This window comes from Odontomachus brunneus, unplaced genomic scaffold, assembly GCF_010583005.1.
Source record: "Odontomachus brunneus isolate Ranch 3 - 2012 unplaced genomic scaffold, Obru_v1 Obru_scaffold_010, whole genome shotgun sequence".
NCBI classification, from domain to species: domain Eukaryota; kingdom Metazoa; phylum Arthropoda; class Insecta; order Hymenoptera; family Formicidae; genus Odontomachus; species Odontomachus brunneus.
In genome coordinates, this window is record NW_022639460.1 from 474,085 (window position 1) to 492,677 (window position 18,593).

At 40.3% G+C, this 18,593-nt stretch overlaps 2 protein-coding genes across 5 annotated transcripts; both read left to right on the forward strand.

Annotated features, from left to right (window-relative positions):
- The first annotated feature begins 213 nt into the window (after positions 1-213).
- LOC116840443 lies at positions 214-10,048 on the forward strand. Of its 2 annotated transcripts, none has more exons than XM_032807146.1 (5): positions 214-441; positions 2,662-3,456; positions 4,708-4,881; positions 5,052-5,341; positions 6,564-10,048. In XM_032807146.1, exons 2-5 carry the CDS (start codon positions 2,769-2,771, stop codon positions 6,984-6,986), a joined length of 1,575 nt encoding a protein of 524 aa, XP_032663037.1. In that variant the 5' UTR covers positions 214-441; positions 2,662-2,768; the 3' UTR covers positions 6,987-10,048. The 2 variants fall into 2 exon arrangements, with proteins under 2 accessions (XP_032663037.1, XP_032663038.1); XM_032807147.1 differs by having other exon boundaries at positions 4,762-4,881.
- A 754-nt stretch (positions 10,049-10,802) lies between these two features.
- On the forward strand, positions 10,803-15,629 carry LOC116840445. Of its 3 annotated transcripts, none has more exons than XM_032807151.1 (5): positions 10,803-11,329; positions 12,295-12,451; positions 13,321-13,624; positions 13,841-14,034; positions 14,343-15,629. In XM_032807151.1, exons 2-5 carry the CDS (start codon positions 12,325-12,327, stop codon positions 14,675-14,677), a joined length of 960 nt encoding a protein of 319 aa, XP_032663042.1. In that variant the 5' UTR covers positions 10,803-11,329; positions 12,295-12,324; the 3' UTR covers positions 14,678-15,629. The 3 variants fall into 3 exon arrangements, with proteins under 3 accessions (XP_032663042.1, XP_032663041.1, XP_032663040.1); XM_032807150.1 differs by lacking the exon at positions 10,803-11,329 and adding an exon at positions 11,545-12,153; XM_032807149.1 differs by lacking the exon at positions 10,803-11,329 and adding an exon at positions 11,546-11,883.
- The last annotated feature ends 2,964 nt before the right edge of the window (positions 15,630-18,593 follow it).

Below are 18,593 nucleotides of genomic sequence, written 5' to 3' on the forward strand. Positions count from 1 at the left end.
CCTCGGAAGTAGGAAGAAGAAGATGAAGAATGGACATCGGCGGCGTCCTGAAGCGCCGATGGCGGGAACGAGTGGACGAATGAACGAACGTGGTGAGCGAGGAAGAGGCGGAAAGGAACGGATAGAGGGACGGACAGACTGATGGCCGGGTAACCCAGATCGGGTCAGTCGAGCCGATCCTACGGCGACCGGCTGGCAGTACGGTGTCGGACGTCGTGCACGATTCCGACTTCCCGGCCGTTCGAAAGGCGCGCGCTCCGCGACCGGCAGATTCTCTTCTTTTGCTTTTCCCCTCTGTTTCTTCCTCTCTCGCTCCCGCGGCCGGAAGGGCTCGCCTCGCGATTTCGCAGGAGTCGCCCTGAGGGATCGAGTCCGCCGTCGCTCGTCCTCGTTGTTGTCCGGGCGCGAGCCGGGTGTTGATGTCAGCGACGCACCGTGAAAGTGAGTATCAAGTCGATTCGCGAGATGCGCGGGATAGCGCCGGCTAATGGGTCCTCTTCGCGGATCATCGCGTGTGCGATGGACGAATGAAATTGTCCGTGGCGCGTAACATGTCGGGGAAAAAACGGGACAGAACGCTGTCGGTGAGATCGCGTTAGAATGTATCGGTGAAAGGACGATACTCGCTGCGCACCGCTCATTAATCGCACATGTGTTCGCATTCGAATCAATCTGCCGCACACGTTCCACCGTGCTAACTACATACACAGCCCGAGATTAGAGTGTCCATTTTTATATTTGAACATCTAGTTTATCTCGTTTGTCGCGTGAGGTAAGAGTAAACGCCGGCAACATTACGGGAATTGATGTAAGATATCAATGCCCGGACACGTGATCTTCTTAATCGTGGAAATTCTTGTGTTTTTATGATCTTTAAAAACGAATATTTAAACTTTCAGCATAGAAAATATGCATCTGTTGAAATATATAATATATATTCTATATATATATTTAAATATATTCTATATATATGTTTAAATATATCCTTATCTAAAGAACAAAATAATAAGAATGTCCAGGAGGCAAAAGTATCAGTGCCGTTTGGACACGTGCCTAATTCTGGGCGTTCTTGTTGTTTTGGCCTTTAAATATGGATATTTAAACTTTTAACGTAGAATATATCCATATATTCATATATGTATATATATTCTGTGTTGAAAGTTTAGATATTCGTATTTAAAGACCAAAATAATAAGAATATCCAGGAGGTAAAAATACCAATACTTGCGGACCCACGCCTAATCCTGGGCGTTCTTGTTGTTTTGGTCTTTAAATACGAATATTTTAACTTTTAATATAGAATATATATGTATATATCTATATATATAAAATAGAATGTCTGTATATCTGTATGTTCTCTATATTAATTAATCCTAGACCCTTTGACCGATCTGGATCAAATTTGGCATAGTTACTTTCTAGCCGTATTTCCATTCTATGGAAAATATAAGCTACCGTGAGATCTGGACATCCCACCTCTTTCCCCTAACTTTATCCCCTTGACACTTTGTGTAATTTAAGTTTAGATGTTCTAAATACACAGAAAACCCGAATGACACTGGATAGTTTAAGTCAGTATTTCGTTTTGAAGTTTAAATATTCATATTTTTAAAGATCAAAACAATAAGAAGGTTCAGGACATGGAATATGTAAAAATATCAAAATCCTAACACGTATCTGGTTCTGGACATTCTTGTTTTTTAGTCTTTAAATACGGATATTTAAATTTTTAACATAAAATATATATATTTTGTGCTGAAAATTTAAATATTTATATTTAAAGACCGAAATAATGAGAAAGTTCAGAATTAGAAATCCGTATCCGGAAATTGATTCTTTTACCTTACACGCGAAGAATTTCACGGTTTAATAGGCTTATGTCGAGAAATTTAGTAGAGAAATCAACGCGAATAGTAGGAATGCAGCTTTACAAAAATATCTAACATACTTTATTATAGGTTTGCGTACAAATCGATGATTATTTAAAACCTTGAAGTAATCATAAGAAATTAGGGAATTAATATTTATTACACCATAAATATCCAGATATTCATGTCGAATAATTATAAATACTCAATTATCCTTCTTCAATTACTTTCGAGTCTATCCAAATATGATCATCAAAATTTTCTCAGGGTTCCGTCTTTAACGGTAGCTTATCTTATTATCAGTTCTGTGCACCGTATTACATCATTATTTCGTCGGTGTTTCGCTTTTCTTCATCAAAAAACAACGAATTTCTTTATACCGGGTCCATTATATCTTGTCCATTGGACAAAGCTGGCGAATAATCTCCGCGGGTACCAGTGAATCGTTGGAAGTAAAACTTGCACGATTGAACCCATCGGAAGCTATCTAGTGAGTATGCCGCGTGCAGCTCACCCACGACGGGCGAAAGAATCAGCTGACCGTTCGAGATAGAGGAAGGACATGCAAGACTGATCTAGCATAACTGCGTTTCGCTGTGCGCGAGTAATAGTAACATCATTATTATTAAGTATCGTTTCGAATAATAATTTCTCGTGCCGTTAAGTTACGTGAAATGATGCCATAAGCAATCATAATTCAACACAAGGGCAAGCTGAGGCTCACAGAATTTCGACGGTTCTCGGTCGTACGTCGCGCCACCTCGAAAGCCAACACCGTGTCGTCTGATTTCAGAAAACGAAACGCACAGGCAAGCGCAGGTCGAGATGCAGTTCTTCTCGTACGGTAACCAAAGCTAGCCGACAGTCGAGCGCCTGGTGTCTCCCTCATTAGATCGGACAATGGCGAGGGGGAGGGCAGCCACGATATTGTCGATCGTGATCTTGGCTGCTGTAAGCCTCCGCGTTGCCGCAGAGTTCAAGGTCCAGGCGGAAGCTGCGGCCTTGAACGAGACCGCGCGCCATGATGACGAGGTCGTCGAGGAGAACGAGCTGCCGTTGTACGGCGAGCCCGAAAACCGGACCGACCGATCGCCGACCGAACATCCTCACAAGATGCACGGGAAGCCAAGTAAATTCGACGTGGATCTTCGCGCGGACGACAAGGCGGATTATCAGATCGAGTCCACGAGAATGGACAACATCACCACTGCAAGTCCGCTGGAGACGAACTCGGCGACGACGATGACGACGACGACGACGACGAGAGCGACCACGAGGGCGACTATGATGGCGAGTCGTTATCCGGCGTATTTGACGCGATGTAGAGGCTCGCAAATGTTTTCTTGCCTACGGAGGGACTTCTTGAACTTTCTCGACCGAATCTCGCGGGTCGACACGTACAACGTGACGGAGCACGTGCAGATAGTGAAGAATCCCCAGGCGAACGTCACGTGCGACAATCGAAGAGAAGATGGAGAGGAGACGAATCTCTTGGACAAGGTGCACCGCTACGCTCGGACACACGTGATGAAGATACAGCTGGGCAAGGATCTGAGCCTCGCCGGGAAAGCCAGGACATTCTTCGGTTGTGAGTTTCCCCAGCTAAACACGCTTGCCACTGGTTCTTCCCGCGTGTGTTCTCCAGTGTTCCTTCGAACGCGATCCGTCGATCATTATCCGCACGTCGCGGCGCGTAGCTCGGATTGGTGCGGTGCGAGAGTAAACGGAGGTGGCTTCACCACGAAAAAGGGGTAAAACCGCGTGCAACATCAGCATGCTCTTCATCACATGATCCTGCTTCTTCGTTTCATTTTTCATCTTGGTCTCAGGGAAACATCAGGGAACAGATCTACTCAGATCGTCTTCGCATATACACACACATATCCACACTTCAAAGAAATGCAAGATTTTACATTATTAAGCATCCTTATATTACTCATTCTAAATCTATTATACTATTAAAGAATCTCTTTACATCATTGAGAATCTTTAATTCTATCTATCTTATTAATAATACTACTTGCTTTAATTCTATCTTATTAATCTGATTTTTATTTTGATTTTTTAAGGATCCTTTTCTTTAAACAAAAATATTTTAATACATTATTAAATCCTTAACTTTATTTTGATTTTTATTTTAATGTTTTAAAGATTCTTCTTTAAAGAAAAATATTTTAATATATTAAGAACCTTTAATGCCATTTTTATTTTGATTTTTAAAGATTCATTCTTTGAAGAAAACTATTTTAATGTAGTAAATATCCTTAATTCCATTTCGATTTTCTATTAAATATATAGTAAATATCACTAAAGATCCTTAGATTTATTTTTATTGTTTAAGGATCCTTCATACATAAAAAAAGAAGAAGAGGAGTCATAATAGTTTTGCGCCTTTTTCGTGGGGTGAGCATATCAATTAACACATATATTTCTTAATTATCTCCTAAGTGACAAACTCGGTATGCTCGGTATGCTCGTAGACACGACCAGACGTCAACGAGGTCGAGGTGTGCGAGAGGGAGCTTTAATTTCATGAATTAGCTTTTTGGTGGTAAATCGAGCTTGAGTCGATGCTAATTGGCAAAAGCGCGGACTAAACAAAATTTCGCGCTCACGCGATGAGATTAATTGCGATTACGCGGTGGGAAACCCTTTATTCTTCTTTATCTACACACGAGAATGGAATGTTTCAGCAAACGCGCGGCACGTGGAGAGTTGGAGAAAAAGAGAGAGAGATAGATAAAAAGAAGGAGAGGTAGAATACGGAAGAGATGTTGGCTGCAGCATGGCTTTCAGGGCTAACCGCAGGGCTTTAACCGGCTGGTACTTTTGCTTTCAGCCATCTTTCAGGGAAAGAGTACCTTTTTAACAGGATTCGGGCTTGGTTTTCTAGCGTTCGGTCTGAAGAAGCTGCTGCTGCCGCTGTTCTTCGGCGTGCAGATCATTAAGAGCGTGTTGCTCGCTCTCTTTTTACCGAGCATCATCGGCAGTATCGGCAATATCGTCGGCAAAGGTGCGTTCAACTTCGTATTACGAGAGCACAGATTACTTCGTCTCGTCGATAGGACGATTTCTCCGTTCTCTTTCGAGAGAGACGTTGCTAAGTGCGCTCGTTCGTTCGCTAACTTAGAAAGTGTTTATTTCGAAACGAGCGCTAATAATACGTGCGCGCACGAATTGCAGGCGTTTCCTCGTTCGCGCAGTCCTCGCATCCGCCGGTGCCCGAGGAGAACTTCGAGTTCAAGGACAACTCCGACCTGTACAACGACGATTATCTCACCAGGCAGCCGGTGGGCACGCTGCCGGCTTCCGCTATGTACGACGAGAGCATGATGCAAACGCAGAAGAGCCCGGAGATTGCGTCTCGCTACGCCTTCGTCGACTCCAGAATATCTCACGCAAACGCGCTCTCCGATCGTTATTACACGCGGCACGTGGCCGCGCACGGGCTCTCTAAGAAGCAAGACTTTAAGGTGAGTCTTCACGATCGCGAATTCACGATCACAGTTTGCTTCATCATAGAGAAGAACAATCTCTGCCGCGAGAGTCTCAAATATCAAATTTCAATGGACTTTTATCAAGTACCATATCTGATATAATTGATCATTTGTAGCATCTTTATTATTATTCCACTTTATTAACGGATGATTAGTTGCTCTAATATTTAAAGAATACGTCATTATAATATAGAAAACGTCGCAAGCGTTTTGTTACAGCAGTCCTAAATATAAAAAGCTTAACAACATGTAGATTAGCCAATACGATTTGCAGGCTTAAATTTTCCGTGTGATGTTTTGTACAAAGAAAGAGCATTCAAACAACATGAGTAAGGAAAGACTCGATCTACATCCATACAATTTCTACAAAAATGATTACACACATTGCAGAGTAGTCCGACACTTCCTGAGTAAAAACTTACGCATTGCGACCTATTTATAGATCATATACATTACAAATTGGCACATATCACATTTGTCTGATTGGAACAGTCGGTTTCGAGTCTCCCTCAACGGCAATCACTAAAGCATTGTTCCACTCCAATAGTGGAGCCATTGTAGGGAAGGACTTAAATGGAGATTTAAAGAGATTGCTTATTAACCGCGACTTTTCAGCTGTCTTACGGTAACATAGCGGTTTACAAACCGCTATTATTCTTGTCGGTTCGATCGGCTCGAGATAAATCTCGGCTTGTTACATTGCGTCGGCAGTCGCTGACAGTTCCAAAGAGCCCAATTCGATAATGATCAAGGTAAGTATGTCGTAACAATACGTTTGTTTTTCCGTTGTTTTTCATTCCACGCCGGCGCCGCCGCCGCCTATCCGCCGGCGACACCGGCGAGCATCTTCCACTTTTGACACTCTCGACGATTGAGATTTGCGCGACCCACTTACTTCGTTGCACTTCGTTTCAGCACGTTCGGCAACACGCATCAATGCGCAACGGATGCGCAGGACATCAAATCAACTGTATTTGGAAAGATTGGCCGATAGAGTATCTGCTTCTTAAAAACCGAATTTACTTTGATTTACAAGAACCAGAAATTCTATTTTCGTCAACCAAAACGTGTTTGGTTGTGTCATTGTCGCGTTAATTTGGCTAATCTTTATTTTCTATGCCAAGCATCGCCATAAAATCAAACGTACATAAGAACAAGTCGTAAAGACGCGAAAAACGTCGTATTTGTTTGTCTGCAGGTCTTCCACGAGATCCCGACGAGTTCGCTTCTCCTCACTAACTATGATCCTTTCTACTCGCCCTTGCTGTCGCGCCTCGACGCCGTGTTCTCGCGTCTCGGGCACAACACGGAGGGCTGCAGGGAGTACGCGGTGTGCGCGATGTATCGAAGTCCAGCCCGGTACGCGCCCTACTCGAATCTAGTGTCCGCCCAACTGTCGAGGGAGTTGAACGAGTTGAGGAAGCCTAGCAGTGACAATCCCGACGTGCTGCGCTTCTTCAGGTACATGAAGGCCGCCAAGGACGGCCAAGACGGCGTCAAGTGCGAAGAGCTCTACGCGAACTGCGCGAACGCGCGCGAGGATCAGAGCCTGAAGCAGAATCAGGCGATGTTGGCGACTTACCAAGACATCAACAAGCTCGTGCAGGCCCGGAAAATCTGAGAAGAGTCGCGCGAATCTCCTTCTCTTCTCGTCGTCGACGCCGTCCATGTGAGATGAAGAAGAAGTAGAAGAAGAGAAGATATATTTTCTGTCGCGTCTGTCGCGATCTTTGGGAGGAGTCGTCTGTGTAAGATAGTCGGGTTGGAATGATCGGATGCACTAGCGCGGTCGCTGAGCAAGTTCAGTGTCTGCTCTAACGATTCAGCATCCGTCCATTTGTAGACGTTCGTTCGCGCGAAGCGTAAGTTCGCAGTGATGGCCCAGTAAGCAAAGAACATTAAATCAACATCTTCAAATATATGAATTTTACGTGTATCTCTTGAACATTTTCGGTTATGTTCGAGATATTTTCAAAATATTTTCAAGATATTGCCGGATAATACGATCTCTTTGATTATTGTGGAAAATATTTTAGAAATATTGAAGCTGAAATTGTTCATAATAATTTGATATTTTAGGCTTTCGCAGTGTCCATACATTTAGATTTTGCTCCCGAGTTTGAGCCGTGTCTCGGACTCTTCTTTGTTTGATTCGCGAACATTTCAGTCCGTTTTATCAGAGAGAAACGACCCGATTGTTCATAATGACGTTGATATGCAACGTTAAAAGCTATATATTAAAAAATATGTGTTATTGGATATTATTACAATAAGATTCTATCAATGATTTTTGCTTAGTGGAGATCATTACATTTATTCGAGGGCCCATGGATAAAAGGGATGAAAGGGAACCAGGAGTCGTTTAGCGCTGCGGGTTTCTAGATCAGTCTTCATCTGCCACTGTGTGAGCCTTCAATTTCCGCGATTGAATGCACTCTTGGGCCCGTATTACTAGTTAGTAGCCCGTATTAACATAATTATTACCTGAGATCTTTCTCAAGTGAGATACTCAAATTTCAGTTCAGACTCGTATCAATAGTCATTACTTGATACTTGTGAGATATTCAAATTCAAAACAAGAGTTGTATCTGAGTTTTCTAATGGAATCATATGATATATGTAACATTATATAATACTTGTAACCGTGATTCAGCTGAAAAATTTATATCTAACTCTAAATTCAAATCTGAGTCTCATCTGAGATAAATTTCGAGTGACCATTAATACACGCTAGAGTTAGATGAGAGTTTTTCAATTGAATCGCATTTATACAAATGCTATACATATATTATAATTTGACTGGAAGACTTGAATCTCTAACTCTGAATAAAAATCAGAGTATTTCATATGAGACCAGTTTCAAATAACGACTATCAATATAGACCTTGGTGTATCGCGTACAGTTTTCCAAGTTATCGTCCGTGGTACGAAAGAACTCGCTCGAGTTTTAAGGTTCAGCTGGCATCACGTGTAAGCCTTTGAGAACTTCCATTGATTACGTGAGGCCTCAGAACTTCCCTTCGATCGTTTTCGTGAAAATTGCATGATTCAATTAAGACGGTATAAATAATATGGATCATATGAATTCATTCGAACACTGATTGAGAAATTCGCTTTTTGTTAACTTTCTCTTTCAGAAATGCGGCCAAGAACGGATGCACTCCTTGTGTATAATTTAGCGATCATTACTGATTAAATCAAGCGTGTCTTGTGCGCGTTTGTATCGTGTGCAAAGAAGTTGGTCGATCAACATTATCATCGATGTCATATCCTAAGTATACAATCTTGGACACACAAGCGGAAACTATATCGATACGAACTAGAGCATCGCGATTTATTAAACGTCCGGTTCTGGGATTATGAGAGAGATGTATGTGATTCAATCTACTTCTCACGTAACAAAGTGGTTTAGAAGTGAAAATGATATCTAATCATAATGTCGATGTAGAAATACGCAGTGGAAGGGATTTGTTCCCCCCCTTCTGGACTTGTTTCCTGGGAAATTATATTATGACAACTAGATTGTGCAGAATACTGATGCGATAAGCGTATTCTGCACTGAGACTCTTGAATCGAGGAAAAAGATTCTTCGAAGGAAAAAAACATTATATTTTTCTTTGTAGCCTGGTACTTGCGCGGACGAATGAACGGTTAATAATTTAACGACGTAAATGAATTAATTTCGACGAGTTGTGTAGATATGGCGTATAGTATTATGAACTCACACGACACGCACGTCTCAAAAACGTCTTAGGCTTATATTAATAGTTGTCACCTGAAACTAATCTCATGCGAGATACTCAGTTTCTATTCAGAGTTGGATCCCAACTTATCAGTTAAACTATGATATATATGACATTTGTATTTGTAATCGTTATTATATCGTTACAATATGTGAATGCCACTTGAAACTTGTCTCATGTGGAATACTTAAATTTATATTTAGAGTTGGAGCCAAGTTTATCAGTTAAACTATAATATATGTGATATTTGTATCTGTAACCGTGGTTTAATTGCAAAACTCATCTCATCTAACTCTGAACTCAAATGTAGAAATCTTACTTGAAACTTATTTCATGTGAGATACTCAGATTTATACTCAGAATTGGATTCAAGTTTATCAATTAAACTATAATATATGTAATATTTGTATCTATAATTGTGATTCAACTGAAAAACTCTCATCTAACTCTGAATTTAAATTCAAATACCGTGCGAAGAGACGAGTTACTATTAATATGGGCCTTAATTAAAGATGCTCAAAAGACGTCTTATTTTTTGGATGTCTTTTGGACGACTCTGAGACGGCTTTGAGGCATTTGTGTTGTGTGAGAAAGTACTACATATATTGAATTAATTAATTTATTTGGGTATTATATCGTCCACACACACATACACACACACATACACACGCAAAAACAAGCACGTAGGATTTAATCTTGCGACGAATGACAGTGACTACGAATATTATTTATTTTTGTGTGACGTGAGGATGCGGATATATTAATTTATTAAACGTGCGAACGACAAGAGCGTCGCGCGTGCGCGCGGAGTGCACGTATACTTAGATTAAATCCGACTTCATTAAAAAAAATTGCAATCGCCGTTGCATTTATGGTATATCTATGAATTAATGTACAGCGTGCGCACGTCAATAAACGAAGAAATGGTACATGACGTCAACCACGAGGGTTTCTCCAAAGTAAGACGGCGCAACGTGTGTCATGACGTACATATATATATTATATAATCACGTTTACATAATAGAGATCTCCTAGTTCCGTTTGAGATTTCAGGCGTTAACGATAAAAACAAAACGTAAGCTCGGATTATAGCATCCGCATAAAATCGACGTCTTCAAATCTATCTTCTAACGGGTGAAATTGCATGTCAAAGTTCAGAGAGACGAGGTATCTTAAGGGGATGCTGGAGTCGATGATGAACTCGAACAATGTCGATAATGCAGAAACAATCGTCACTAACATAATCATGCTATATTTTTCGTATTTCTTGTATATACAGAACTTACATGAATGTGTGTTGCTTTGTTTTATCATATTCAACGGAAAACCTAACCATATAGAAATCTTTCTGCAATTCTCATTTTCGATATTTTTAAGCTTCCAAATGCAGATGTGAAGGTAGAGCAATGTGCTTCAAAATTTTTCTATTTGGAGCATCTACACTTTCAGTACATACAAGCTGCGGAACTTTTGGATTAGGCAAATATTACGCTGATAGCTTGAGATTTTACATTAAAATTTTTTTGTTCGTTTTCGTCACATATCGAGCAATGCTCCTATTTATTTTTGCACGTACTTTCATTGCGTAAAAGCACTTGTAATTCTGTGTAACCAATACGACGTAAACTTTGCAAAAAAATGTCAGTAAAGTTTTGTCGGTAAAGTTTTCAGCTTCAGCATCCCCTTAAGATTAATACGAAGACAATTGAGTTGAAGACAATTAGATAAAAAAACGTTAAACGATAGATCTCGTATGTATTGCGATGCGAGAGAGGATCATTTCGAGAGGGAAATCGATGAGAGAGATGCGAAGGAATGAAACTGGTGTAAGGCGATGACGCACCTCGGGTCGTGAACCGGAGAGGGAAGTACATTGACTTCATCTCTCTCCTGCGGCGGGAGACGTCTTTGTCCCTTTACGTTGTCCAGTTCCGGCTCTTGTTCCGGCCACGCCACTTTCACTCTTGATTTTTGTATATCCTCTTGTTCGCCATACATAGAGTAACTTACGAATCCTTCCCCTTCTCTGAACGAAATGGCACGCTCATATAAATCCGTAGATCGTGAGTCGAGGCGTCACATCTCTTTCGGAAACTAAAGTGTCCGACACCGCGTCCCACGATAAATCGATCAATCTCAAAAAGACCTCCAATTTTTCGGCAAAAAGTAGCAAAAAAATAATTTCTCCTTCGAAAAAGATTTAATTTTCAATCTCAGCGAGGTAAGTTGCACTTCTCATTTGATTCATACGTTTTATGTAATTTTCTGGTCACTCTTATTTCCCCCATTTGTAGATTTTTTTCGTACTTCTAATTTGCCACGTGAGTCGTCACTTGAGTTATTCAGGATTTGGTTCACTCGCGTTGTTTATCTAAGCGAGTCTCTCGTTCCGTTCGTCGATTTAATCAACAAAATTCACGGTCATCAGCGCGGTATTTGCCGAGCGAAAATTTGCCGCGCAATTTCGCAGTTCGGCGGTTCCGGAAAATTTGCGGTCCGGTTGATGATTGTAAATACGGTGGTGCATAATAGCCGGGTACCCGTCCAGTGAAATGCGCGGTCAGAATTTAGAATCGGGAACCTGGTTTGCCTCCCATCCCACCTTTCTGATTGGTGCGCTCATCTAACGGCACTTGGAGAACCAGCGCGTCGACTGCCAACAGTCGATCTCGCAGACGTCCGAGCGCTGTTCGAGGATCACCACGAACACGTTTTTTCGACGAGGATGTCGCGCAACGAACAACGGGCAGTCGTGGTTATTTGACAGTGTGCTTGGTGAGAATACCGTACTTATAAGATTTCGGTTGAGAAAAGCCGTATTAATCGCGGGATCGCCGTTGTCTTCTTCTGACTTGATGAACGACATAGTTTACGCGTGTGCATTCAAAACACATTCTCGACACGTGTATATCAATTTTGTCGCCGAATTCAAATTAACGTAAAACAAGTGTCGTCGAAGTAAGGAGGGGTGAATTGTCCGAATAAACAAGTCGTGTTTTTGTATTCCGCGCCTATGTTTTGCGTTCTGCGTTCCGCGTCTGACAGGTGAGTGAATGGGATTCACAGAACAGTTAACAATGTTATTATGCAGTGCATTAATTAGCTGATTGCACCGCGACGCGCGTCCCCTGGTGTTTGTTATGTCTCGCCGTAAAACGCAAATCGGTAAAGACGCGTGCTTTACAGGTTCAAAGTGTCTAGACGAAGAAAAAAAGGATGCAACCGCAGCGATTGTTGGTAATTCTAGGAGTCGTTTTGACAGCGTCGTTGCTGGTACGCTGTCAGTCCGCCGGCAAAGTTACGTTCCAGGATGTCGTTCCAGAAGGCCAAACAGAAAACCAAGGTACGATACTTTATATCCACGTATTACCTACGCGTACGGAGAGAATTTTACGGTAAAAATAGTTGCAGAATTTTATAGTTCAGAAATAGATCAACATTCCATGATAATTGAGTACTCCTTTATTTTATACGTGTTGTTTATATTTTAGAAATTAGAATGTCTATTTAAAAGATTTACTATGTTCCTTAGTAAGATAATTAGAATAATTGAAATAATTATATATATATATATATATATATATATATATATATATATATATAAAATTATTTCAATATATTTAGTTTAGAATAATTAGAATCGAAAAGTATTTATATATGAAGAAAATTATAACATATATTCTCTCTATATAAATTTTCTAGACGATAATTGGAACAATATATTTAAAAGATTTACTGTGCTTTTTAGTAAGATAATTAGAATAATTGAGATAATTATAATATATATATTTAGTTTAGAATAATTAGAATCGAAGAAAATTTATATATGAGCAAAACTATAATATCTTTTTTCTCTATGCATAAATTTTCTCTATACATACATTTTCTAGAAGATAATTTTTTTAATGTATTATATAATTTATTATTATATTATATATTATAATTAATTATATTATAGTTATATTTATAATTTAACGAGTGAAGATAAAAAACATCATTTTCAAGGAACAACGTAAAGTTTTCATGAACAATGCTAAAGTTACCAAGGGATTACAGAAAATATAAAATTACGAAAAATATAAAGTATAATAAAGTAGACGAGAAAAATTATTTATTTCTCTCGTTCTCATTTTGTCAGCCTTTGAAGAGTTTAATTTGTCGAGTGATGAAAGATACGTGACAAAGTTGCCTGATGAGAATATACGATTTCAGAGAATGCCGAAGAAGCTCCGTCGCAGCAGAGAGGATTCAATCCTGTCCAACACGTGGAAGATCTATTCGAGTATATCGGTTTCGGGACAGGTCGAAACACGGATCCTTATCTAGCGAGAATCAACGAGCGGTGTATAACCGGCGACTTGGCGGAATGCTTCAAGTCCCGCGCCTTGAATTACTTTTCAGACTTTTTCGACCATGCTGAGTATTCCTTGAGCGATTACGTGCGAGTCAAGCGGATGTCTCAGGACGTGGTGACGGAGGTGTATCGTCAGCCGTACGAGTATTCCAACGAGCCCAGGTATAACTTTGTTTTTGTAAAAGATACGCAGAAAATAGCCTATGTCTATGCGCAGTTGTGCACACACTTCTCCACGTGTAGGAGAAATCACGCGATTGAAAAGATTGTTAAAGATTTTTGTAAATTTCCGACAACGCTGGAGACAAGCGTTGCTCAAACTGATCGACGAGAATCATCTCTGAATCCAAAACAACTTTGTTTATGTATTCAACACAGGTCCGAGGAGTCGGAATGGGATAAAATGCTCAACTTCATGAAGAGGAAAACGGAGAGATTTATCAAAACAATGTCCTTCGAATTAACCATACCTACCTCGGAGACGGGTCGTAGTGGCGCTTATGAGCCCAGATTTTTGGACGAAATCGCCGATGAAATCAATACTCTTGAGAACAAGAAGGATACACTATTTTGTGAGTATCTACCTAAGATGACAGCGAGAAAAGTGCTCTTGAAAATTACTTAAAAATTTTTATACATTATTTTTTATACTAAGACATCTACCGATCTCATTACTTGTTTCTATTTCGCTTTGACAGAGCTAGATCTTTCGCGCGCAAAACTTAATTAAATTAAGTTGATCAAATAGTCAAGTGAAATTGAGTTTAATAACTAAACGAGCTTACTAAATAGAAATCAAACTTACTAAATAATTTTTTCTGTTCAATAACATTCGATATTATTACTCTACTTGCTAAGACGAGTACTACATTTGTTCCAGCCCGTCATAAGTTCAGGAAGCTCTTGATACCGATGCTGCTCGTGATTAAACTGTTCAAGCTGAAGCTGCTGCTCTTCTTGCCGCTGATTTTGGGCCTGGCTTCATTCAAAAAGTTCCTCGGATTCATGGCGATCGCTATACCCGGTCTGATAGGTTTCTTTAAGCTTTACAGGCCGCAAAATTATTATCCGCCAGTCTACACCAAGAACGGCATCGGTCACCTTCAATACGGAGTTCATCCGGATATCGATTATCATCATGATGATCGTTACGGAAGCGCGGACTCCTACGGTCAGGACTTGGCGTATCACGGATATCAGCATTACAAGTCGTAATGCGCTTATTTATTGCGTCATGTTCATGTTAGAAGGAGCAACGGCGGAATAGACAGTCATATTTTCGGATAGTCGCGAAAACCGCGTTCAAATATGACGCGCCGTTTTGTCGTTTCTTACGGATTGTTTTAAGCGCGCCTATTCGCGTTGCATCATTTGCATCTGATTGTGACTCGAGTATGTTGTACATATTCTTGAAGCGTGAATGTGCAAATTCTGACGTCGATTTTTTTTAATAAAAGACGCGACTCTCGCAGAGGAACTCGCTCTGATTACGTATATGTTATACGTATAGACGAGGAGTCCAGTTTATAGCTGCGTTTTATAGAAAAAGAGGAACGCCAAGGTCGGTGACGTTGAATGAAAATTCCATCGCACACGTTTATACATAGTAACAGACTGTTAGCGTTCTCTCCATCGTTTTCGCTCCACTTTTAACGCATTACGCATACGTGCGCTCGCGATTTTGCGAATCGATATACAGTGCGCGTCCGCGTGACACAACGATAATGCGGAACTGTCGGAATAAATCTCTTTGAACTGCGGTTTTTTCCAAGCGGGTCTGCGGACAGAGAAATATTGGACACGGAAGATATATGTCGCGCAACAATTTTTTAACGTTTAATTCGTGCAAACCGGAAATTCTGGAATGGGAACTAGGATATGGCGATTTCCACGGAGGAAGATTAGCCGTGATCAACGGTGTTTACAGCTCTTACACGACTCTTCACGCGCGTCATTGATCGTCATAATCGTTCGCGTATTAACGCATTTCATGTCATTACACGTCTTTGTTAATAATCAACCTCATTTAGATTAATTAGAGAGAGGGGAAGAGAGAAAGAGAAAGAAAGAAAGAAGAAGCTGTTTATGCTAATAAGCTGTTTATGCTAATAAGATTTTTTTATATGTTGTACAGGAATGTATGTAATTAAATTTCCCTGAAAAAGTATCTAAGAAGGAGTAAACATTATTTATTATTTATATTTATTTGCGGTACATATTTGAGATTATACTAATATATAAAATATATAAAATATATAAAATATTTTTCAAATATAAATATATATATTTCTCGGAACCTCCAAGAAAACTGAATTTCTCATGAGAGCAATTGTTTGTTTTATTTAAACAAAAGAACTTAGATTTATGAAAATATATGTTATTAGAACATTTCCACCAAAGAAATATTTATTATTTTTTAAATATTTTTTTCCTCAGCGTGGCATATCGCTATATATTATTTTTCTGGGAGGAAAATTAAGGATTTTCTTTTTTTCTTTTTTTTCTTAAGAGATTGCTCATAAGCACAGTTGTGACAAGTTAATTACAAGATTTGAGATAAGTTTGGACATCATAAACTTTGATTGGAATGTCAGGTTGTTGGATCTTTAATGACGCTTTAATGGCGATGAGGTAATCCGGAATTCGGAATCCGGAAAAGGATTATACGATGACGACAACGGTATGAGGAATGTAAATTTGCTGTCCAAGTCAATCACGAGGGTGGGGGAAGAGGCGTCGTCACTTGGAAATACCGATTGCATTCCTGATCACGTGACTTCCTGTAGATTCCTCACGATATCCACTTATTGTCACAGCATCTCTCCTAATGGCGTGAAAATGGTGAGCGAGCCTTACGCTGATTTTCTCTCTCTCTCTCTCTCTCTCTCTCTCTCTCTCTCTCTCTCTCTCTTGGGTGCGCAACGAGGAACTATCCTGTACGTGAACCGGTCCGATACGATTCTCACTCACGATCCGGAGAATCGAACGGAACGGACCCGTTGACCAAGTGGCCTCCTTTGCGGAGAAGACCGGAAACTACCGGCCGCCTCGCGGCGATACATGGAAAGCAACTCGACGGAAACTCGTGTTGCGTAGGTTGCATAGGTTCTGACCCTTCAGCCGCCACGTTGCGTTGCTTTAGTGATCGTTGACAAAGCAAAAACGCACTAAAACCGCGACGCATTGTCAAGACCTTAGTTATTTTTTATTAGACCATTTTATATAATTTTTTTTTTCATATAAATTATTTCTGATCAACTTCAAAAGCAAATATTCAGTAAGTAATCAAAAAGTACGAAATAAAAAAATTTTTGACAAAAATAAACCGCCTTCAGAAACCTCAAATGTTCTATCAGATGTGAAATAATTTTGAATTAATATTTCTACGTGCTATATTTTAATATTCTAACGATACTAAAAGTCGCTGCGAAAAAGATAAATTAAGTAGATAATTAACTTAGTATATAACTTCAGAAAGATAAAAAATATGTAAGATTATTTTGATTCAATTATTGATTTAATTAACTAGGTTCTCGCGTCTAATATCGTTAGAATATCGTTAGAATATTATAATTGTAGGCATTACATAGGAATATTGATTCCAAATTATTTCGTATTTTTTAGGACAGTTGACATTTTTGAAAGTGGATTTAGTTTTGTCAAGAAAATTTAACATAAATATTTTTTTCGTTTCATTCCCGTGAATTTTGTTAATTTTGAAATTTACTTAATTCTCGATAAAATCTTCCTGTTTCTTATCCTTTCCCGAGCAATATGAAAATATTGTCGTATAATATTTTCTTTTCACTATTGTTTTATTGTCGTCGATACTTTCATACTGTTCGGGAAAGGACGAGAAGTAGAAGAGTTCGTCAAAAGCACATAAGACGATTATTACTAACACTAGCAGAATTTAATTAAAGAATAGTTTTCTTGACCATAATTTATAATTATTTCTCCATGTGATGATAGTTACAAATACCAAACGTTTTTTTTTTTTTAGTATACGAAAGCGGATATTGTACGTACAGAGAAATTCTCCTCTCACTCTCCTGACAAATTTCCGTTCGCGCTGCCGATACCGCAGATACTTTAGGACGACAGTTTGAACATGATAACAAACGCAATTAATTTTTCTCTTTGCGAGTGACCGCAAGTGAAAGGAAATTCGAGCCGCGACGTTACAATTGCGACGCCCGTTTAACCGTCTTGCCGGCCGGAGAAAACGCAATAGGGCGTGCGAACTGGTGCGTTTATAATTACGTGAATTTTTTTCTCTCTTTCTTTCTCATTCTTCCCTTTCCTCCCTTTCCTTCTCTTCTCCTTCAAGAAGGCACACACACACATACATATCACTCGCCGAATTGCCGACGACACACCGACTCGTTCATGTCGAGCAGCCGGTGCAGCGAAAGCGACACACGATAAAGATGAGCCGTTCGACTTTTCGGCTTTTCTATACTTTCTATCAAATGACCGGAAGTCCCGGCGTGTCGGACGAACTCGCCAACTTTCCCGCGTCCTCCACGAATTTCATCCCGAGGGGCGTCAGCCCCTTTCTTCGAAATTCCCTCTTCGACTCGAACTCACCCCATTCATTTGGTTAATTACGCGTAATCACGCAGGCCGTCCTCTTTTCTCTTCTTTTCACGAAATCGCGCCTGTCTTTGCTCGCGACGCGCAACGCTGCTGAATTAATACCACGCATTATGAATGTGAGATCCAGGCGGTTGATTCGCGCTACGCTGCGCGCGTGCACGCATGCAAATTAACGCAATCAAGACGCGGTTCCGTCTATTTCTCTTCTTTACCGGGTTATCCGGCTTGCCGGCGCTCGCGCCGAGCGGACTATCGAATGTCCGGCTATTGTGAGATTTCACGAGTATCCAACCTCACAGAAGCCACCTCACGTGCGATTTTCGCGAGGATCAATCGCGCGGAATTCAGATCCGAGACGGATAAGAGTGGGCGCACTTCAATTTCACGATTTCTCTCGCGCCACATCTCGCAGGGTTTGGAGTGAGCGTCTTCAATGTAAAACGTGACGCGCTTTGATATCCCAGTACGATAAGCGCAATGAGGACCTTGGCCGCGTCACATCACACGGCCGCATCCTCATTCGACGGACCAA